Source organism: Myotis lucifugus, unplaced genomic scaffold, assembly GCF_000147115.1.
Source record: "Myotis lucifugus unplaced genomic scaffold, Myoluc2.0 scaffold_99, whole genome shotgun sequence".
Taxonomy (NCBI): Eukaryota; Metazoa; Chordata; class Mammalia; order Chiroptera; family Vespertilionidae; genus Myotis; species Myotis lucifugus.
Window position 1 is genome coordinate 587,266 of NW_005871147.1, and position 24,745 is coordinate 612,010.

General features: G+C 35.9%; 1 protein-coding gene across 1 annotated transcript in view; it reads right to left on the reverse strand.

Moving 5' to 3' along the window:
• TANC2 (tetratricopeptide repeat, ankyrin repeat and coiled-coil containing 2) overlaps nucleotides 1-24,745 on the reverse strand; it is a 250,044-nt gene that overhangs the window by 188,340 nt on the left and 36,959 nt on the right. Inside the window, exon 2 of the mRNA XM_014458693.2 lies at nucleotides 24,241-24,334. Within this exon, the coding sequence (XP_014314179.1) occupies nucleotides 24,241-24,307 (67 nt within the window). The 5' untranslated portion in view covers nucleotides 24,308-24,334. The remainder of the gene's footprint in view (nucleotides 1-24,240; nucleotides 24,335-24,745) is intronic.

Here is a 24,745-nt window from a genome sequence, read left to right on the forward strand (position 1 = left end):
CAGGTGATTGGGGAGGCTGAGCCTGGGCCCTATAGACACCACCACACAAGCCACTCTATCAACTCAAGGAGACTTAGCAGCTACTCAGTACATAGAAACAAACACAGGGAGGCAGCCAAAATGCGGAGACAAAGAAACAAGTCACAAATGAAAGAAATGGATGAAAGCAAAATACTGGATATACAGTTCAAAACCACGGTTATAAGGTTACTCAAGAATCTTCTAGAAACCTCCGAGAAATTTAGTGAGACCCTCAAGGATATGAAAAAAGACCAATCAGAAGTTAAGCATACACTGACTGAAATAAAGAATAATATACACAGATCCAACAGCAGACAAGAGGATCCCAAGAATCAAGTCAAAGATTTGAAATATGAAGAAGCAAAAAACACCCAACCAGAAAAGAAAAAAGAATCCAAAAATATAAAGATAGTGTAAGGAGCCTCTGGGACAACTTCAAGCATACCAACATCCAAATTATGGGGGTGCCAGAAGAAGAGAGAGAGCAAGATATTGAAAACATATTTGAAGAAATAATGACAGAAAACTTTCCCTACCTGGTGAAAGACATAGACTTACAAGTCCAGGAAGTGCAGAGAACCCCAAACAAGAGGAATATAAAGAGGACCACACCAAGACACATCATAATTAAAATGCCAAGGGCAAAAGACAAAGAGAGAATCTTAAAAGCAGCAAGAGAAAAACAGTTAGTTACTTACAAGGGAGTACCCATACGACTGTCAGCTAATTTCTCAACAGAAACTATGCAGGCCAGAAGGGAGTGGCAAGAAATATACAAAGTGATGAATAGCAAGAACCTACAGCTAAGATTACTCTACCCAGCAAAGCTATCATTCAGAACTGAAGGTCAGATAAAGAACTTCACAGACAAGAAAAAGCTAAAGGAGTTCATCACCACCAAACCAGTATTATATGAAATGCTGAAGGGTATTCTCTAAGAAGAGGAAGAAAAAGGTAAAGATAAAAATTATAAACAACAAAGTAACAATAAATACATATCTATCAACAAGTGAATCTAAACATCAAGTGAATAAAAAAAATCTGAAGAAGAGAACAAACTGGTGAATATAATAGAATCAGGGGCATAGAAAGGGAGTGGACTGACAATTCTTGGGGGGGGGGGAGAAGATGTGGGGGGTACAGGAAGAGATTGGACAAAAAGCTTACACCTATGGACGAGGACAATGGGGGGTGGGGGTAAGGGCATGGGGTGCGGTGGGAACCGGGTGAAAGGGAGCTATGGCGGGGGAGGGGGGGAGAGGAACAATTGTAATAATCTGAACAACAAAGATTTATTTTAAAAAAAGATGATGATGTCATCTGGATGAAAAGATTCCTAAGATTCTGAAAGCTAGAATATCCTCTTCTTCTTCATATTAACCTGGATCTCAGGGATGCCACAGCTGCTAAAGTATTGAGAAGGTATGTTCAGGAACAGTACCAGATTTTATTTGGAAAGACAGGCAGGAATAAAAGAACATGATGCATTTGGGGAAATTCAAAGAGTTTGGCAATGGATAGAGCACAGAACTGTTGGGAAGAGGCAGGATATGAAAGTAGAAAAGTTGGCAGAGGCATAATCACAAAAAGCATAACCATTATTCATGATGATCAATTTGAACTTTATCTTTTAAGTGTGGGTAAAAAAAATTAGTGTTCTTCAAAAGATAAATTTGGCAAGTGTACATAACTTGGCACTATGGGGTCACAGGCTAAAGGCAGAGACCACTGCAATAAGCCCAAGGAATGGAAAGCCTGAGTAAATGCACAAACATTGAGAATAAAAATGAATATTTAGGATGCAGAACTACAAAGACTTTGTACCCATTTGAAAGAGTTATGTCTAATCACTATTATCAATTTTCTTTTCCCTTTCTTCCTCAAAGCCACTCCCATCAGGCTTTTGCCCATACCAGTCCAGAAAATTCACACTTTTAAGATCTCCTATAAAGTCCATTGTTAAATTCAATTGTCAGTTCTCTGTTTTCTTATTGTTTTAAATATGTTTTTATTGATTTTAGAGAGGGAGGAAGAAAGAGGGAGAGAGAGTTAGAAACATCAATGATGAGAGAGAATTATTGGCTGCCTCCTGCACACCCCCCACAAGGGATGGAGACTGCAAACTGGGCATGTGTCCTGACCAGGAATCAAATCATGACTTCCTGGTTCATAGGTTGATGCTCAACCACTGAGCAACACTGGTTGGGCAGTTTTCTTATTTTTTAATTTATCAACAATATTTGATGCAGTTAATCACTTCTCTCTTCATTTACTTTCCAAAACTTCATCTTTTCCTACCCCTGTGGCTCCTCTTTCTTTGTCTCCCTGACTTGATCTTTTTCCCCCAAACTCTCAATGTTGTAGTATTTCAGGGCTCACTTTTCTTACTGACTCTTTGCCATGTACATTCCCTTGGTTATCTCAAACAGATTCATGGCTTGATGTTTCATCTATATGCTGATGGTTCCCAAATTTATATTGCTAGCTGGACCTTATTCATGAACTAACCCAATACATATGGAATTGCCTCCCCTACATCTCTACTTTGAATATCAAACAATTGTCTCAAAATTTAACATACTTAATATCCTTCCATAAACCTGCTCCTCTCACAATCTTCATCTCTGCAAGACAGCAACTCCATTCTTAGTCACTCAAGTCAAAAAGCCTTGGAGTCACCCTTAATCCCTCTTTTCCCCTCACACTAGCACATAAAATCCAACAGTAAACCCTGTCAGCTGTACCTTCATAATACATCCAAACTACTTCTCACACTGCTACTACCACCCTGGTCCAAGCCAACTTTTGTCTGTAACCTGGTTTCTCTGCTTCTGCACCAGCCTGGCTTCAATCTGTTCTTAACACAGCAATCAGAATGGTTCTGTTAAAACACAAATTTGATCTAAACACTCCTCTCCTCAAAACCCTTCAAAGATTTCTCATCTTAATAAGAGTAAAATTCAAAGTCCTTAAATCAAGATACTACATTACCTCTCTGACTTCTTCTCCTACTCTGCCTCTCGGACTTAACTGAAGCATACTGGTTTCCCTCTTGCTTTAAACACTCCAGGAATTTAATAAGTCTTAGCCTCTGTTTAGTGCCTCATTAATTCTAGATCTAGAACTAGATGGGGGGAAACATGAACAGCCAGAAGTGAAATTATTTAATCCCTTGATTTTTTTCTGAAAACCAAATGTCATTTTCAAATTAGAGTTCTATAATGATTTTCAATTCTCAACCCAAATATTTATGTTTCACTTTTAAATTCTTTATTATACTAGGAAGCTCCCAATTCATCTAGTATAATAGATGGGAAAGGTCCATCTATAACAACTGCCTTTTTGAAATATCTACTTGAATGTCTCAAATTCAAAATATCCTAGCTAATAAAAGGGTAATATGCAAATTAACTGTCACTCCATCACAAAGATGGTGGCGTCCATAGCCACAAGATGGTGGCACCCAGTCCCCTCAGCCCCGCCAGAGTCCCCCAGTCCTGGGGGTGGGGGGCAGCCTCTGAGAGTGGACAGAGTGAACGACCTGGTAGAATCCTTGCTTCGTCACTGTGGTGACAAGGCAAGTGTTCTGCCCTGGCCGTGGAGGGCCTCTGGGCACTGCACTCAGATGCGGAGTGGCCGGGACAGGAAGCTTGCATTGTCGCTGTGATGACGAGGCAAGTATCCCGCCCCGGCCATGGAGGGCCTCTGGGCTGCGGAGAGCCTCTGGGCAGTGGGTGCAGAGCAGCCAGGCCCCGCAGAGAGCAGAGAACCACGGGGAGTGGGCCTAAGCCGTCACAGCTCCTGGATCGGAGAGGGCTCCCAGATTGGAGAGGGTGCAGTTCGGGCTGAGGGACTCACCCTCTGTGCACGAATTTCGTGCACCGGGCCTTTAGTCTGAACATAAAATTCTAACCTTCCTCTCACCCCTTCAAACCTGATATACTTTATCAGAGCTCCCCATCTCAATGAATTCATTACCAAATAATATTGATTTTCCTTCCTAAATGTCTCTTGAATCCATCCACCTGTCTCCATTTCCAACCTCCATCCATTCCTATATTCACTCTCTTCTAAGTGTTTATCCACAAAGCAACTAATTATTTAGAAACTAGGGGCCCAGTGCACGAATTCGTGCACCTTGAAAGGAACTATGGGCTGCGAGGCTGCAATGAACACAGGGTTGGGTCTTGGCCCATCCTCTGTGTCCCTGCCCGGCCCCTCTCTGCCAGCAGCCTCGCTCCCGCCGCTCCCACTCGCTGACAGCACCAGCCCCGCTTGCACCCACTAACAGTGCTGAGCAATTGGGACCGGTGCCAGACGCCGGCAGCGGGTGCGAGTGGTGGCTACAGTACTGGCTGCGGGCGCAAGTGGGGCTGTGCTGGCAGCAGGTGCAAGCGGGGCAGGCACCAGCAGCAGGTGTGAGAGCCAGGCAGGACCGCGGCGTGCAAGAGCAAACAATTTTCAGTAACCACCAGAGGCTTGCCCCATGACAGCGACCAGTGCCCCACCTTGGTCTGACATCCCCCCACCCCCCGCTCCACCACCCGTCTGTGGCCAACGCCCGCCATGTTCCGTGCACGCCCCCTGGTGGTCAGTGCACATCATAGTGACCGGCTGTTTGGTTGTTCCACCATTCAGTCTATTTGCATATTAACCTTTTATTATACAGGATAGAAATCTAATAGTTATCCATTTAATGTTTAAAATGTTTAAAGGATCTCCCATCAGAATAGATTTAAAATTTTTAACATGGTTTATAAGGTTCTACTTTTCCAGCTCATTTCTAATGAGCTCTCCCTTTGTCTTCCTAATACTGTCTTTCTTTCGGTTCTTGACCTCTATACTCAGTGTGTCTAGAACAGAAACCTGAGAAACAACTACTATATATCTGGAGAGTCAGAATAAGATGGTTTTCACCCAAAATACTTTCATATATGTGGGTAAGTTTCAAAAGGACTGGTATTAGAGATTTTTTATTTTATGTTAAATAGTCCACAATAAAATAAACCCTTATATTCATTTCTCTTACTCCCTAAAAAGATAAAATAAATGCTACTAAGAGACTAAAAGTTAAATCTTCCCCTCGCCACTCCAACTCCCAAGAAAAGGCACAGTATCTTTTTTATTTTGACTAAGTATATTTAAATGTAATGATACTCAATTAAAAACCAAAGTAACAAAAATCATATTATTTAAATACGCCTTAAATTTTTTCAAGTAAATTATATTTTATGTATTCTTTATGCCTACTTTGTTTATATTTATGAACTTGTAAGCACCTAATCTTTACTATATTATGTGGTTGTGATAATAATGGCAATGAAAATAAAAATTCTAGATCAAAATGTGTTGTTTTTTTTTTTAAAAAAAAATGCTATTAAAGCTAATATGACCTTGGTATATGTAATATACAAAATTCAAAAACTTGTCATTGTAGGACTCTTACTAGATTATTACATTTTTGTATTTTTCTCCTAAGGAAGTAGGAAACATGAATATAATAATGACTATGTGGTTGAATAATAGGAATCATTAAGATCAAGTGGAATATGAAAATATTTAATCAAAGAACAAGGAAAGAACTGAACAAAGAACCCAGAAAACAGACTCTCGTGTAAGCAAAGAAACTTTATATGTGAGAAAGTAGCATTATAAAATATTGAAGAAAGGAATGGCTACTCAACAAGTTAGGAAAACTGCCTTCTCCATATGAGAAAAATAATTAGATCCCCTTCTCACACCACAATACTATTACAAAAATAGTAAGTGAAAAAAGAAAAATCAAAATGTGCTAAAAATCTGGGGAAAAAAATCTGAAAGTAAAAAAAACAAAAAACTTTAACCATATAAAGAAAATATAGGATAATATATTTGTGATCTCTCAGGAAAGATTTGTGAAACAACATAGGGAAAGAGTAATAAATATGAATAAATTAAAATCTTAAACTTCTCAACAAAACAAGAAAGCCCACTGCATGGGAAAACATATTTGCCAATGTTATATCTGATAAGGGTTTAATCTCCAAAATTTATAGGAACTCATACAACTTAACAAAAGGAAGATAAACAATCCAATAAAAAAAATGGGCAAAGGACCTAAATAGACACTTTTCAAAAGAGGACATTCAGAAAGCCAAGAGACATATGAAAACATGCTCAAAGTCACTAATCATCCGAGAGATGCAAATCAAAACAACAATGAGGTACCATAAATTTTAAAACACCTGTCAGAATGGCTATCATCAACAAATAAACGAACGACAAGTGCTGGTGAGGATGTGGAGAAAAAGGAACCCTCTTGCACTGCTGGTGGGAATGCTGACTGGTGCAACCACTGTGGAAAACAGTATGGAGTTTCCTCAAAAAATTAAAAATAGAACTCCCATTTGACCCAGCAATCCCACTTCTAGGAATATATCCCAAGAAATCAAAAACACCAATCAGAAAGAATATATGCACCCCTATGTTCATAGCAGCACAATTTACAAGAGCTAAGATTTGGAAACAGCCTAACTGCTCATCAGCAGATGAGTGGTACATCTACACAATGGAATACTATGTTGCTGTTAAAAAAAAAAAAAGAAGAAGAAGGAACTCTTACCATTTGCAACAGCATGCGTGGACCTGGAGAGCATTATGCTAAGTGAAATAAGCCAGTTGGAGAAAGATAAATATCACATGATCTCACTCATTTGTGGGATATAATGAACAAAAATAGATCAGAGACATAGAAGCATCGAACAGACCGTCCAACCTCAGAGGGAAAGCGGGGCGGGGGGTGGGGGGCCGGGGTGTGTGTGTGTGTGTGTAAGAGAGCAACCAAAGGACTTGTATGCATGCATGCATATAAGCATAAACCATGGACACAGACAGTAGAGGGGTGGGAACAGCCTGGAATGTGGGAAAAAGGAGACATATGTAATACTTTAAACAATAAAGATTTTTTTTCAAAAATTTAAACTTCATTCAACAGGAGTTCAGAGTTTCAGTCTTAAAAGCAAAGTTTAAGACAGGACAGAAAGGAGAGAAGATATCTGCAAAAAACATCACAGACTAAGGATCAACCTAGAACAGGGTCTACTAACTTCTGCAAAAACCTAAAACTAAAATATTTTAGGCTTTGCAGACCGTATGTTCTCTGCTGTTACTACTCAGTTCTACCACTGTACTGCAAAAGCAGCCATGAACAATATGTAATTAAATGAGTGTGGCTACATTCCAATGAAACTTTACTTATGGACATTGAAATTTGAATTTCATATAATTTTCATTGTTGTCACATTTTATTTTTCTTTAATCTTTTCCCTGATTCATTTAAAATAAATGTAAGATTAATCCTTAGCTCACAGGCTGCACAAAAATAGGTGGTGGGTGGATTTGACCCATGGGCTACAGTTTGCTGAACCCTGTCTAGAACATAGAAAGAATATCCATAAATCAATAAGAAAAAGATAAATAATCCAAGAGAAACAATGCATACGGGATATGAGGAAGCTAGTACCAAAAGAGAAAATATAAAAGGTCAATAAACAGATGAAAGGATATTCTGCCTCACTAGAAATTACAGAAACAGAAATTAAATCAGTATAACATGGGGAAAATGAAGAATTCTGACCATTTGAATGTTGGCAAGGATATAGCAGGACAGGAACTCTCAAACACTTCTAAGAAGTGTGTAAATATGTACAGTAACACAGGAGAGGAATTACATAGTAAAAGTGAAAAGGCAAATAGTCTACATCCTGGCAACTCCATCTCTAGATATAGTCTCTAGGAAAACTCTTATATGTGTAGAATATTCACTGCAGCATTTTTTATAATAACACAAAACAAAAACAAACACTGAAATAAACTCAAATTTCTACTAGGAGAATAAGGATTAAAGAAATGCACTCATAAAATTGAATACTGTACAATATATAAAAGAAATAAACCAAGTCTATATACAGCAAGAGCAAAATAAACAAGATGTAGAATGATACAGAGATAATGATACCACTTAATAAATTTTAAAACACACACACAATACTAAACGAAAAATTGTTCATGGATAAATTTATACTGAGATATTTCATCTCTGATAAGATTCAAACATTAATTTTTTTTCAAATTCTAAATCTGTTTGTATGAGTCTGTGAATTATCTATGTCTGTGTACATGTGTTAAGCTATGGTAATAACAATGAGAATTAGAGAAAAATATGCCATATTTTATTCTGAAAGTTATGGGGATTTATATTTGTGAAAATTCATTCTTATAGCAAAATACAGAATGGACTAAAAGGTCCTGAGACCAAAGACATGGTAATTTTAGTGACAAAAGAAGATATCCTAAAATAAGAAAAAGAGAAGACAAGGTTAGGAAATATTCAGAAGTTTTAATGAACTGGACTTGATGGCTCATTATATGTTGGCAGCCATTTTGGGGAGCACAGAAAGCTTCATGTGTTTTCTAACTGCTTCCTGAATATACTTGCTATGGGCTTTTAAGTAGCTCTTAGAACTGACATCTACATTAGCTGATGATAATGAACCATCAGTTATAGCTAAGTGATAGAAAAAGAATTTTAGAAAACAAAATGTCAGTTAAAGCAATTTTGGAAGAGATGTAGTAGAAAGGTTTTCTCCCCTCTGCAGATTCTGACAGATAATATACATATTGTATGCTCCTGAGGGCTAACAATACTGTTGAATACCAACACATCTTAATACTCAGTTCTTGGAAGAAGAGATGATGCAAAAGTTCGGGACTACACAAGTACAAATCCTGGCTCCAACACTTATTGTATGACTTAGGTCAAATCATTTAACTTCTTTTTCTCTGCCCCTGTTACTAAATAAATAAAAATTAATAAATTTATCCCATAAAGTTGTGAAAATTAAATTAATATAATTATGTATGTATTTATGTATGTGTGCGTCTTTGTGCACACACAAAGTGTTGGCTGTTATGCATTCATCAGTTACTAGATACCCATTAAGTGCTGGGGCATCATACTATGTGCTCAAGAAGTAGAGATAACGATTTCACATTGTTTGCCTTCTTACACTGTGATAGGCACGTGAGCTAATGTGCTGTCTCCAACCTAAGTAATTAACAATTCCTGAGCTATCTCTCAATCTGTCTGAGCCTATCAACAATGTTAACATCATTTAATCTTTCAACAACTGATAAAAATCCATGGGAAAGGTTTATGGTTATACAGAGAAAAAATTTTTACTAATATACAAATATATGGATTTGTCATTTTCTAAACTATATTTTCATTCTTATCTCTAAATTTTCCCATCACTCTATTTCTTCTATCCTTCTAAAAGATTCTAATCTAAAAGAATCATAAATAAATCTAATGCTAATCTAAAAGAGTCATAAATAAATAAAACTCCCAAAAACTTACCTCTAAATTTCCCCCCTTATTCTAAGGATATATTTATTTTTATTTCTTTTACTCTTAATCACACTTTTAATCTAAAAGATCCATAAATAATACCCTCAGAAACTACCTGGATCTTAGAATTGCAAAGACAATAATGGTTAAATGAATATTAACAAGAGGGTTTTTTTTACTGCTTAGTTGAAAATGAATTACTCTATTTATAGCATAAAATCTTTTTTATTTTATGCAGTAAGAGATTATCATTTTCTTTAATAAATTATGTTTATTGTCAAAAGCATCTCATATAACAATCATCCTCTCATCAACTTACTTTGTAATATTCGCCTTCAACAAAAGATATCTTAATTGCATCGAGCTCTCTATTGTAAATTTACAGTACTAATCCTTGCCAGCCATTTTGTTTTCTGCTTGTAACACTAGCAGCCAGCTGCCTTCAGCCTGACTCTATTAGCATGTTGAATAATTTAGAAAATAAGCATAGAAATGGAATCTAAGGATATAATTGGTTATTATCAGACTATATCTATACATTATATATGACTCTTTAAATCTTTTATTTTGATGCTTTTCTTCCTTTCAATAGAATTTATTTTCTTAATTTAAATACTCGTTCCTGCTCACAGTAATTTTCCCTCTCCCAGATTCTGTAAATGAGGTTGACCTATTATTGTTTAAGTATAAGAATTTTCAAATTTTAATAGAATGAACTACAAGTGTATTTTAAATATTTTCTGTAAAATTATAAAAGGGTTGAATACTGTAATTTACAACTATATTCCAGCAGACCATCTAGCCAAGAATGATAAATAAATAAAAAGCTAACATATATTGTTCTTACATCTCAAGGGTGTTTCTAATAGCTAGCAGACAGCAAACAATTCTCCACCTGTTTTGACTTGCAATAGGCTGCTGTTTGAATGTCTGTAACAATGTGCCCTCACCAAGCATCACTGAAGTCTTAGCTGACACATTGTCTAATGCAATTTTAATGATGAAGGGTAGAGCCAAGGGTTCCGATTAGTGTCCTGTTCTTCAGAACTCTTTTCCAACACATACTCCCCCCCACACGCAAGTCCTATTCATCCATTATTAATAAGTTCTGAAATTATATTATTCATTAACCCATTCTATCACTTATCATAAAGCTCCTTTTAGGGTTCCCTTGCAATTCGTTTAATAATACTATTTTTAAAGTTTGTTAACTTAAGAGAATATAACACTCTCTTGAAGTAACAATAAGCAAAAAAAGGAAAAAAAGGCTAAAAGAGAAAAAATAACCTGCAAGAAATAAACTGCTCAAAGATTAGAATTGCTGAAGTGCTTTAACAACTTCATTTTCTCTTCCAAACCCCTCCCCACCTCCAAGGCTTATTTGTGTTTTTACTGTGATGCCAACTAACCATCCAGGCTGCTGTAAAAGCCTCTGGTTAGAATGGATTTCAAGGCTGCCGTGTCTTGTGAGGAACCAATCAGATTTCTTTGTTTCATCTGCAACATTCCATCAGGGTTATATAACATTTTAGAGACATAAACTATCCTAATAATTATAGCATATTTCAATCTATGGTTAGCAATCTGTGGCCACTAAATCTGGCACAAAATCCCATAATGATTCTTCTGTGTTATTCAATAAAAGTAAAGGAAAAATAGTACAGAAGAGAGGATAATTTGTTTTCTCTTGGGTGAGAAGAGAGAGTGGATTTGCTTTGTCTAAAAGAAATAGTTTTTGAAAATATAGAATATGAGCAATTTGCAGACTACTGAGATTAATGCTGATTCTTATTATTTCTGTCTACAGTAAAGTGGGTAAGTTAACCCAACACAGTGGCAAACAGCCATACAGTCGTTAATTCTTATCACACACAACGTGTCAGTAGTATAGAATAAAACATTACAAGTAGATTTTAAACTCTGGTTTAATATTTTGCAATTTTTTTAAAAGCACAAGAAAACTCAGTGAAGCATTTTAAATGCCTGGACAAACATTTTCTCAAATAAGAAAATCTGAACTTTAAATGTCATACCCCAATTTAACACCTAAAATACTAACCAAAAAAATAGTATGCCAGCAGCAATGTTACCTATATGATCAGAATACTTGCAGTACACTTGTACTGGAACCGTGTGTGTGTGTGTGTGTGTGTGTGTGTGTGTGTGTGTGTATCAGAGTTAATGCTGCATAACTTATAGTTGTTCTGTGCTATTAATATAGAACTCAGATTTTTAAGAATACATTAAGCTGGAACCTGTGAATCTAGTATTTTCTTTCTTTTTACAACTCAAAAGCATCATACATATGATGGTTCAAATCAGCACAGGATTAAAACAGTGCCTGAATGCATAAAAAACCTGAATCTGTTGGGTGTGGCTTAAGTAAATATATCTTGTTTCAACTGGACAGCTCCCCAGTAATATGCTACCACCGAAACCCAAAATATATGAGTACATAACTAAAGTGCTTTCTGGGAGTGGGTGGGAAACTAAACCTCCATGTTTTTCTCTACTTGGTGTTCAATTGTTTCTTATACTGTACTTCTAAAATGACAAAATGTCATGAGTAAACACTGAGCATTACTCAAAGAACCAAGGACAGAGAAATTTTAATTGTCCTACTTTCCTTATTTTATACTCACTGTCTATAACATGGCCATTCTTACAAACATTTTGCTTTCATAAAAGAGGTAATCATTTAAATCATGACTATGTGCAATGCGAACTCACTGCATTATAGTCATCAATAAAATATAAGTGCCAACTCGTGTTCATTCTACTTATTTGCCACCTCACCAGAGAATGCTCTACTAATGCTCTCTACTATTATAAAATGAACAATATAAGAAAAGAGACATCGATAGGAACTGTAATAAATGCGTAACAGAGAAGATATAAAATCTGTAAGTACTTTTTAAAAAAGTCTAGTATTAACAGGAAAAACCCTTCATATATATGCAAATGTGTGTACATGTATACACATTACACATATATAGTACAAATAAAAAACTATTCATAAGCTACCATGCATCCATTTATTAATGCTACACATGCAATTTACCCGAAACCTCTATGTATTAGAAGCCATGCAGATTTCAAAACTATACATTTTCATTCTTAAGTGGCCACAATCAAATATTAAAACAGCTAAGGATATCTGACATACTGAACTATATCCAAGCTTTTAATCTCGTTAAACAGTTTCCTTTGCCATTCAGTATAGCAAACCCACCTTTGAGTCATATTGACGGTTATTTTTTTCCCATGCCCTGAAATTGCTGCACCATTTTGTTTGTCTTCTGGACAGTGGAAAATTCAGCAGAACAGCAGTGAAGGAGTGTACTGGAGTCAGCAGAGGCAGTGCCAGCCTCCTACTGCAGTCTGTATATTGAACGCACTCAAACCCACAGGTGCCTACGTAAAATCCTCCAGCTGCAGCCTGCAACTTAATGTTTCCTTCAGCAGCAGATCTGTATGCTAGTTTCACTTTGCTTTAACCCAATAAATGAACAGGATGCACAACAATGTGCCATCTTTTAAAAATGAATTTTACATAAAATAGTTACACAGAAATTGTCTCTATTAAGTAGCCAAAAATAAATGACTTTTAAAATCAGAAGTATAATCACAAATTATGAAGATTCAGAAGAATAATTACCAAAAGAGAAACTCATTTCTAACATTTTAAATTCTAAACTGATAATTTAATTTTTTCAAGAAAGAACGACATTAAAAACTAACATATAACTGTCTTACATCTTCTTGCATAGCTTATGAAAGTAATTTTTTTCAAATAACACAGTATATCATGTATAAATGCAGAAAGAGGTTTGCTTCTAACCATACCTTTTTCATCAACAAATAATCCATTTATAAGAAGAAAATATGGAACTGATATGTTAAAAGGCAAAGTGAATCTACGTAAACCAATTTTCGAAAACTGACAGATGAAACAAGAAACAGAGACTCACCATCCTTTCATACAAACTTCAAACATATACACTCTTATCCTACCAGAATTAGAGAATTTTAAAACTCTGAGAAACTTTAAAGAAGACAAATAAGTCTAACTCTAATTTTTCAGATGAACAATTTAAGGACCACAAAAGTTAAGGCTAAACTACCTTTCTCAAGGTCATGTAGCTGGTCAGTAGCAAACCTTGATCTTCTCATTCTAAACACACCTTTTAATAAATAAATAAAAATTACTGAAATTCACCTAAGATTAAACAGTAACCTGAATATTTCTATAACTATTAAAAAACTAAGTCCGTGGTTTAAAAACCTTTACAAAAAAGAAATCTCCAAGCCCAAATGATTTCAATGAATTCTGCTACCAAACATTAAAAAAAAAAAATCACCAATTCTACACAATATCTCATAGATGACATTACTCTAATACAGTAAAAGTAGATCAAATCATTACCAAAAAAAAACACCCACTACAGACCAATATCCCTCATGAACATAGAAACAAAAATCCTCAATAAAATATTAGCAAATCAAATCCAGTAATGTACACACACACACACTCTCTGACATACGCACACACTATGACCAAGAGGGGTTTATCCTCCTAGGAATGCTAAGTTAATTAAATATTTGGAAATCATTCATTGTAATCCATCATATTAATGGTTCAAAGAAGAAAAATCACATGATCAGATCACTTGATGTAGAAAAAGCATTTAAACAAAATTCAACATCCATTCATGATTAAAAATTAGAAATACAGGAAAATTACCTCAACTTGATAAAAAACATCTACCATCAACATCAGTCATCCTTAGTGGTCCAAGACTGACAAGAACACTGACTCTCACCACTCTTAGCCACCATCTTACTAGAAACTAGTCAGTTCGTACAGACTGAAGAGGAAGAAATAAAACTGACTATTCTCAGAAGACATTATTGTCCACTTAAAAAATTCAAAGGAATCTACCAAAAACAAACAAAACAAAACAAAAAAACTCTCAGAACTTCGTGAGTTTAGCAAGGTCATAGTACAAAGTCAAAAAACAATAATCAATCATAGTTTTATATGTATTTATACACTAGCAGTAGACAATTAAAAGCCAAAACTTTTTAAAAATACTACCAACAATAGTTTTTTTAATTTTAATACATGATTATTAATTTCAAGAGGAAGGGAGAGGGAGAGAGAGATAGAAACATCAATGATGAGAGAGACTCATTGATTGGCTGCCTCCTGCATGCCCCTCACTGGGGATCGAGCCCACAACCCGGGCATATGCCCGTGACCAGAATCGAATCTGGGACTCTTCATTCAGTCCACAGGTTCATGCTCTATCCACTGACCCAAACCAGCTAGGGCCAACAATAGTTTTTAAAAAGGAAATACTTAGGTATAAATCTAACAAAACAAATACAATGTATGCTGGAGCTACAAAATGCTGATGACAGACATCAAATAAGACTCACATAAATGGAAACACATATGCTTATACACTGAAAGACCCACATGATAAAGATTTCAATTCTATTCCAGTTGACCTATAGATTTAATGCAATTTCAAGCAATATCCCAGAGGGTTGTTTTTTTTTTTTTTAATAGATATAAACTTTAAAATTTATATGGAAAGGCAAAAGATTTAAAATAGTTAAAACAGCCCTAGCCAAGAGGGAGAGGGAGAGGGAGAGGGAGAGGGGAGAGAAAAGGGGGAGAGAGGAGAGGGGAGCAGGGAGGGGGAAGGGAGAGAAACATTGATCAGTTGCCTCCCACATGTGCCACCAACCAGGGATTGAGCATCAAACCTTGGTATGTGCCCTGACCAGGAATTGAACCTGTCACGCTTTGGTGCACAGGATGCTGCTCCAACCAACTGAGCCAACCAGCCAGGGCTCAATGTTTTATGTTGGTGTTTTTTTTAAATTGTTTTAATATAATCTTGGATTAATAATCAAAGACAATTTTATCAGTGGAACTTTAATCTAAGAAATCACTATTTTAAATTTCAAGCAACTTGTACAAGTTGAGGATAGGGAGCAACTAAACAGAAGATGAAAATTCCTTTAAATTGTAAAGAATTATATAGTCACAAAAGGGCTTGTACTGACAGCATTAACCCTACATAGCTTTCTCTTGCTTCCTTCTTCAGCAACACAGATGGAAACAGTAAACTATGGAAGTAGATAATCATGGAAATAAATCTTTAGGGTGAAATACTGCAGTGCATTGCTAAAGGGTTTATAGCATTAAATTGTCCTAAAGTCCAGAGGAAGCATAATCCCAAAGCTCAAACAAAGGTAAATTAGAAAGGACCCAGAAGAATGGAAAGAAACCATGGAGTTAATAAATTACATTTGAAAGCAGAATTTAGTACAAAAGGTAATTTCTCTGGGTAATTATTCATTTAATATATGATCATTTTGTACCTAATATGGGTGTGGAATAATGCAATGTCACATCAGCCAGTCTCTCTAGCCAGAAATTTCAGAACTAATTATTGCCTTCATTCTTTCCTTTTCCTAGCCACTCTAGTAACTAAATCCTTTCTATTTTACCTCAAAAATATCTTCCTTGTGTATCATCCTCTTTAGTCCTTTAGCCTTTTCATCATCTCTTAGATTCTACTCATCGCAGTCCATTTCATACACTGATGCCAGTCCATTCCATTTTATATACTGATGCTGGAGTTATCTTCCTTAAAATGTCATTCATTCATGAAACAATATTACTGAGTGCTTACTATGAGCCAGTCAGGCTGCTTACTATGTGCCAGTCTGGTGCTAAAGATACAGTGGAAAAGAGAACATTATTATAGTTGGAAAGACAGATAACAAAACAGAAAAACAAGATAAATAATAAGATAGTGATCATTGCAAGAGTCACAATATAAGAGGGGGGACAAAATAAAAGGACAAACATAAAAAAGGGGCTAAAGTCTTAAATCTGGTAGCCAGCAAAGACCTCAAGGAGGTGGCTTCTCAATTAAGTCCCCAATGAAGAAAGGAAGCTAATGTTCCAGGCTAAGGGCACAAAAAGCATAAAACTCCTAAAGCAGAAGGCTGATATGGCTGGAAAAAAGTGAACAAGAGTTACTTTTACAGAAAATGAAGTCAAAAGTAATCAGGAACAGCCCTGGCCAGGTGGCTCAATTGGTTGGAGCACTGTCCCAGGTAACAAAAGGTTGCAAGCTCTGTTCCTGGTCAGGGCACATACCTAGGTTGCATGTTCGATCCCAGGTCCGGGCATGTACAGGAGGCAACAGATCGATGTTTCTCTCTCTCTCTCTCTCTCTCTCTCTCTCTCTCTCTCTCTCTTTCTCCCCCTTCCTCTCTCTCTAAAATCAATTTAAAAAAAACATATCCTCAGGTGAGAATTTTTTTTTAAATGGTTAAAAGGGTGAACTTCAAACTTGGCCGATTGCTCAGTGGTTAGAGCGTCAGTCCACAGACCAAAGGGTTGCGGGTACAATTCCCAGTCAAGGACATGTACCTCGGTTTTGGGTTCAATCCCAGACCCTGGTTGGGGCACATGTGGGAGGAAACCAATCAATGTGTCTCTCTCATGTTGATTCTTCTCTCTCTTTCTCCCTCCTCCCCCCCTTCCACTTTGTCTGAAAATCAATGGAAAATATATTCTTGGGTGAGAATTAAAAAAAAATAAAGTGAATTTCATGTTACATATATTTTACCACAATAAAAAGCTTTAAAAAAATCAATCGATGGCCTGTGATACCAGTGCAACAGTCAACAGTACATCATCCCCACACAAAGCAATTCCTACCTGAGATAAGCTTAAAAAGAAACCTTAAAAAACACATGAGGAAATGATCCACCATGAACAAGTCATTAAACACAGAAGGATCAGCACCCCAAGCATTTAAGGTAATACAATGATGCAAGAAAACATAAAATCTAACATCTCCATTATATCTCCAGCTCAGGTCTCAATCAAGGGCAGACCCTGATTATTTGAAAAATTAAAAGGTATCTTTTGATCATAATGGAAATGTATCCTACAATGCCTTGGATAGTTCCACAAAGTGAAGTAGCAACAATGCTCCTGCCTCGTTAATACCATGGTTTTCCTGGCTCTCTGTCCTAGACATATCTAGTCTAACTATGTGACCACATATTATAGTTAGTTTTAATACCTAATAAGTCATAACCTCCACCAAAATCAGTTGTTTTTCTCATCCTTGATTATTCTCTTTTATTCTTTTCACTTACTTGGTGAAAGAAATAGGCATACAAGTCCAAGAAGTACACAGAGTCCCCAAAAAAATAAATCCAAAGAGGCCCACACCAAGACACATCATAATTAAAATACCAAAGGTTAAAGACAGAGAATCTTAGAAGCAGCAAGAGAAAGCAATTAGTTACCTACAAGGGTACTCCCATAAGACTGTCAGCTGATATCTCAACAGAAACTTTGCAGGCCAGAAGGGAACCGTAAGAAATATTCAAAGTGATGAACAGCAAGGACCTACAACCAAGATTACTCTACCCAGCAAAGTTATCATTTAAAATTGAAGGTCAGATAGGAAGCTAAAGGAAAAGCTAAAGGAGTTCATCACCACCAAACCAGTATTACATGAAATGTTAAAAGGTCTTCTTTATGAAGAATGCAAAAAGAGATAAAAAAAATATGAAGAATACAATAACAATAAATAGATGTCTATCAACAATTGAATCTAAAAATCAAAATAAACAAGAAGAATAGAAACAGATTCATAGATACAGAGAACATTTTGATGTTTGCCAGATGGGAGGGGTGTTAGGGGAATGGGTGAAAAAGGTGAAGGGATTTAGCAGTAGAAGTACAAATTAGTAGTTACAGTATAGTCATGGGGGTATAAAGTACACATAGGGAATATAGTCAATAATCTATAATAATAAAAGCATATTATGCTAATTAGATAGGACGTCCTTCCGGACGACCTTCCGGACGAAGCCGGGGCTGTGAGGGCCAAGGCAGCCGCCACGGTGGGCAGGGGGCTGAGGCAGAGGAGGTAGCCGCTGCGGTGGTGGGAGCCGAGCCCCTTGGACGAATTTCATGCATTGGGCCTCTAGTATTCTAACTATGCGTGGTGTCAGGTGGGTATAAGATGGGCTGGGTATAAGATTTTTGGGGGGTGATGACTTAGTAAGTTTTAAAATGTCTAATAACTGGGGTGTACACCTGAAATTAATATATTATACTAGAGGCCCAGTGCACAAATTTGTACATGGGGGGGGTGTCCCTCAACCCAGCCTGCACCCTCTCCAATCTGGATCCCTCGAGGGATGTCCGACTGCCCAATCTCAGGGATAGGGCCTAAACCAGCAGTCGGACATCCCTCTCACAATCCTGGACTGCTGGCTCCTAATCACTCACCTGCCTGCCTGCCTGATCGCCCCCAACTGCCCCTGCCCTGCCAGCCTGATCGCCCCTCACTGCCTCTGCGTGCTGGCCTGATCACCCCTAACTAACCCCCCTGCCAGCCTGGTTGCCCCTAACTGTCCCCTCCCTGCCAGCCTGGTCACTCCTAACTGCCCCCCTCTGCCAGCCTGGTTGCCCCCAACTGCAACCCCCCCCCACCAGCCTGGCCGCCTCTTAGTGGCCCCCCTGCCTGCCTGGTTGCCCCTAACTGCCTCCCCCCACCGGCCTGATTGCCCCCAACTGTCCCCCTGCTGGCCTGGTCACCCCAAACTGCCCCCCCCCCACCAGCCTGGTCGACCCACGCAGCCTGCTGTTCAGTCGTTTGGTCGTCCCTCACTAACCCTCCTGCCAGCCTGGTCATAGGCAGCCATCTTGTGAGGGTGTGAGGGTCAATTTGCATATTACCTCTTTATTATATGGGAATAGGATAGTAATGGAAAAATAAAAAATGATTTGAAAAAGAAAATTTACTTTATGTGTAAACCCAGAAGAAATATGATATGCCTTTCCATTTGTCCAACTCCAATTAGGTTTCTCAAATTTCATGAGAATTTGATGGTTATTATCACTGTGAATGCAATTTTTTCCTCATTTATATTTCTAATCAGTAAATACTGGTAGAGCTGAAAGTACCAATCACCTTGCCAAGTTATATTATTGTCTCTAGTAGATATTTACTAGATTCTCTGGGATTTTCACCTTATTTTAAAATAAAGATGACTGTCTTTTCTTTTCCAATGTTAATACTAGTCATTTTATTTTCTTGTCCTAATTGTATACTAGAACCTTCCAAACAATTTTGAAAAAGAGTGGTAACAGGAGAAATCGCTAAAGGTTTCTGTTTTAAGAATTGGCCACTACATTTCCTTGTTTAGTATGATGTTTAGATGTTGGATTTGGTGAAAATTTTTCATTATATTTAAAGCACCCTTTTCTATTTTAATGCTCAGTTTTATAAAATGCTCTTTTTCAAATAGAATGACACAATAACGTGACTTTTAAATTTTTTTCTAATTTAAAAACTTCTGTTAATGTTCTGATATAGAAACATCTTTGCACTCCTGGAATAAATTCTATTTGTTGCAGAACCGTATCAGCATTTATATTTAACTATAAGTTTTACTCGCTTTGCTTGCTTTTCATTCTGCATCTCTGCCTTCCTCACATTTTTTATTTTGCTAGAAGACGACTTCTAGCAAAATAATTGGTTAGTAATTTTATTTTGCTCCTAACAGCTGTGTTATACTTAGGGTACTCTCTGAGTTCTTGAATACCTGAAATTGACAGTATTTTTCCCCCTCATACCTAACTGATGCTTTACCAAAACAATGAGAAAATGATACCAAATAATGACATTACTTATATCAAAGAAACACATTTGAACTTTTATTACTTGCATGATTTTAAATAATAAAGTTATGAGTTAAATATATATAGACATTTAAATTTTAGTAAACACAGAAATACATATATTTTTCTTATAACTCATAATTCAAGAGTTATCTGGTTGTGGTTGCACAAAATTCAGGAGTACCTAGTCCTACATGCATCAGAAACAATTTTCACATCATAAATCTGAATTAAGTTATAAAATTCAAAGTTGATATTCACTTGTCCTTAGAGGGAAAACTTTGCCTGAGAAAATTCATTTGCTATTACTTGATATAAAATAAAAATATTAAAATATTTATCTAGTGGCCTACACAGAAATTCAGATCAACTATTTAAAAGACAAATTAGAACAGGCAATTTACCTTTTTTTACAAATGCTTCTTAAACTAAATATTAAGTTGGTTTCCTAACACAAACAAAACAAGAAAATGATTATACCTATGAGAAATCTGACCTTATTAATCTTAAAAATAAGCCATGATTCAAAGTTAATGTAAGAACAAAATAATCATCCAATTACTCATTAATGACTACAGAAAAAACTGTAATGATAAAAACACTAATGATATCATTCCATAAATACACTTTTCTTTTTAAAATACAATTTATTTGTGTTTGAAATTCTTGCTTTGGAGTATGTTTGAAAAAACATACTGCTTCTCTACAAATAGGGTTCTTTCCATACAAAATATAAATCACTATTTACATAATTTATACTCTAAATTATAAACATTAGACAAGAAAAACCACAGAGAAAAATAAATACTAGAATAAGACACTCCCAAATCCTTATTGATATCATTAACTACCTAGTAAATCCAAGGAATTAGCTTTAATACTACAGAGCTTTGACATGTGTGGAGTTAATAATATATCTACTAAAGCAGCAGTTAGTCAAAAGTCTAGAACACATTAATTTGTAACTGCTAAAGCACAAAGTTTTTAATTTTTTGTTGTTGTTGTTGATTTCAGAGGAAGGACAGAAACATCAATGATGAGAGAAAAACATTGATCAGCTGCCTCCTGCACTCCCTCTGCTGGGAATTGAGCCTGAAACCTGATGTGCCCTGACTGGGAATCATGACCTCTTGGTTCATAGGTCAACGCTCAACCATGGAGCCACATTGGCCAGGCTCAAGTAATTTTTTTTAAAGTGAGTGAGCAAGAAGGTGGAGTGAGGGAGAGGGGAAAACAGAGTGTGTGTATGTATATAGAATGATAAAGCAAATGCAGTGAAAAGTAAGTAATTTGTGAATCTGTGGAGTTCTTTATACTATTGTTGCAACCTTTCAATAAGCATAAAATTATTTCTAAATTTTAAAAAATTAAGCTAGCAAATGGAAGGAAGTTTAAGAACTGAAATATATAAAAACTAAAATTAAGAACTGAATATGGCTAAGAATAGATTATACTAGTATACTAGTGAAGACTGAATTCATGATTGTAAGATATGTCAAAATAAAATACCCAGCATAAACTAAAGCACAGAGACAAAAGGATAAAAAGAGAATATAAGAGACATAGATGATATGCATATGGTCTACCAAATGTATAGAAAGAAGAGAGAAAATTTTTTAAATTGAAAATTTGAAGAGAGAATGGATAATTGCTTTCAAAACTGTGAAAGACATCAAGCCACAGATTCAAGAAACCCTACAAACATAAATAAATAGAAGACAAACAAGGATAGGTAAAAAGAAAAACACTCCTAGGCACATCAATATAAATCTAGAAAACTAAAAACAAAGAGAAAAAGATATAGATTGCCTTTAAAGAGGCAGCAATTAAGCTGACAGTTGACTTCTCACCAGAAATAATTCAAGAAGCCAGAAGACAATGAAGAATATTTGAAAGAAATAAACTGCCAATCTAGAATTCTACTCCCAGCAAAAATATTCTGCAAGAAGTAAAGGAAAAATAAAGGCATTTTCAGGTAGACAAAATTAAAGGAAATTTGCCACAAGAAAATACCAACTAAAGGAAATTATAAAGGGTGTTTTCCAGACAAAAAGAAAGGTTATCCCATCTAGAAAATGAGGGATGGCGAAAAGAATGAAAATCAATGAAAAAGTCAATATTGGGTAAATCTAAATAATAGTGGCCACATAAAACAACAATATTAATGTCTTCTGGAGTTTAAAATACATATAGGTGAAAAGAATTTAAAGTTCTTTCATTGTCCAAGAAGAGGGTAAAAGTACCAATTGATATCAAACTGATTGATGTTTAAATCTTTAAGGTAACCACTGAAAGAATTATAATAGCATATAATTTCCAAGTCTATAGGGGGAGATAGAAAATAATAAAAAATATTTTGATCAATCCAAAATAAAGCATGAAAGGGGAGGGGGGGAGCATAGAACAGGTAGGACAAGAAGAAAGCATATAGTAATATGTTATATTTAAACCCAAATATAACATTGATTGAATTAGTATAGATGAACCAACATTACCCTTAAAAGACTTGTCTGAATGAATAAAAAAGGAAACTCAACTATATGGTATTAACAGTATAACCTATACTGTTAACCTATACTGTATAAAATCAACTTTCAAACAAAAGGCAGTATTAGAAATAAAGAGGGACATTCCATTATTGTAAAATAGTCATTTCAACAGGAAGAGATAACAATTCCAAATTTCAATGAATATAATAAGATAGCTTCCATATGCATAAAGCAAAAGTGTCAGGAACTAGGAGAAACAGACAGTTCCACAATCATAGTGTGAGATTTAATCATAACTCTCTCAATAAATATTTTTAAAAATAAGTGAGGATATAAAACATTAACCAAATTGACCTACATTGCACCCAATAACTGAAGAATCCACATTATTTTCAGGTGCATCCAGAACATTCACCAAATTTGATCATATGCTAAGCTGTAAGGCAAATCTCAAAAAATATCAAAAAAGTAAAATAATATAGGATAGGTTCTCTGATAACAGTACAGTCAAGCTATGTTAATAATAAGATAACCAGAAAACTATCAACTGCTTAGAAATTAACAATTATCCTTTAAATATCTATGGGTCAAGAAGAAATCACAAGGGGAGTTAACAGTTTTAAATGAATGATAATGAATATACTACCAATGTAAACTTGTAAAATGCAGAAAAATAAGAAAATTGAAAGTATTAAAAGAATATAATAAGTATCTACAACCCATTCAAAGAAATCATTTAGTATATTTTTCTTCACTATTTCTCCCAACATGTAAATTTTAGGTTTATTTTTATCATAAAAGCCCAGGAACTACTTTGTTCTTTAAAAAAAAGTTTATAAACTTTATTTTAGTGACTGTAGAAATCTTCAATTTATATATCATTTTCTATATAACCCTTTAAGGACAGTTCCTATTTTTATAGTCTCAATCCCCAGAGTGTCTAGGGCTAAAATAATTTCACATGTTAATTCAAAAAGTAAATTTAGGTCTAGAAGGTTTTTAATAAGTAGTGCACAAAAGTATTACTCTCTCACATATTAGAGGTAAATATTTGTCTTCACATACTTTTCTTTTACCTGACTGTTCCTGGTAAGTATTCAAGTGTTCCTACCTCTTAATCTATATATATAAAAACCTAAGTGACTGTTTGACCGGTAGCTATGTCATGCAATGACCACGAGGGGGCAGATGCTCAACGCACAGGAATGAAAACATGAAACAGACTGATGAATCTCAGAGGGAAGGGGGGAGGGCGAGAAGAGATTAACCAAAGATCTTATATGCATACTAGAGGCCCGGTGCACAAATCCGTGCACCGGTGGGGTCCCTCAGCCTGGCCTGCGGGGATTGGGCTGAAATCAGCAGTCTGACATCTCCCAGGGGTCCCAGATTGTGAGAGGGCACAGGCCAGCCCGAGGGACGCCACTGTGCACGAATCCGTGCACCGGGCCTCTAGTAGAGTATAATAGCCTATAGGAATGTAAACTTTCTTTTTTTCTAAATTAAATAAGCCATTTAATAAACAAATAAATTGTTTGTTTATTAAATGAAAGAACTTGCTTTTCTAAAATATCACACCAAATAAATGTAGTCTAGTCACTTACCACTTGATCTGTTTTTACGACTTGATTTCCCTCCAGTAAGAAGCATCTTGAGACTATTCCGAAACATGGTTGTGCTATTCTGGTACTCACAAAACTACAAAATAAAATGTGGGAAAATACGTTAGGAAACTCGATTTTCTATTCAAAATTCAGAATTAATTTTTTTAAATTTTATTTTATTGTTTAAAGTACTACAAATAGTAGTACACAGGTCTCCTTTTTTTCTTTTTTTCCCATTGACCTTCCTCCGGCCTCCCCTACCCCCCAGTACATGCCCTCACCGCCCCACCCCTAGCCCCGTGTCTTGCGTCCATTGGTTATGCTTATATTTTAGAATGTACTATAAGGAATTAACTATGTTTAAAAACATAGTACAAAAATTATAACTGACAAAAACATTTAATTAATTAATTAATATTAATTTAATGTATAAACATTTCCTTACAAGTATATCATAGTACTTTGAGTACCCTAAGAGATAAAGGTAGCACCCTGGCCAGTGTGG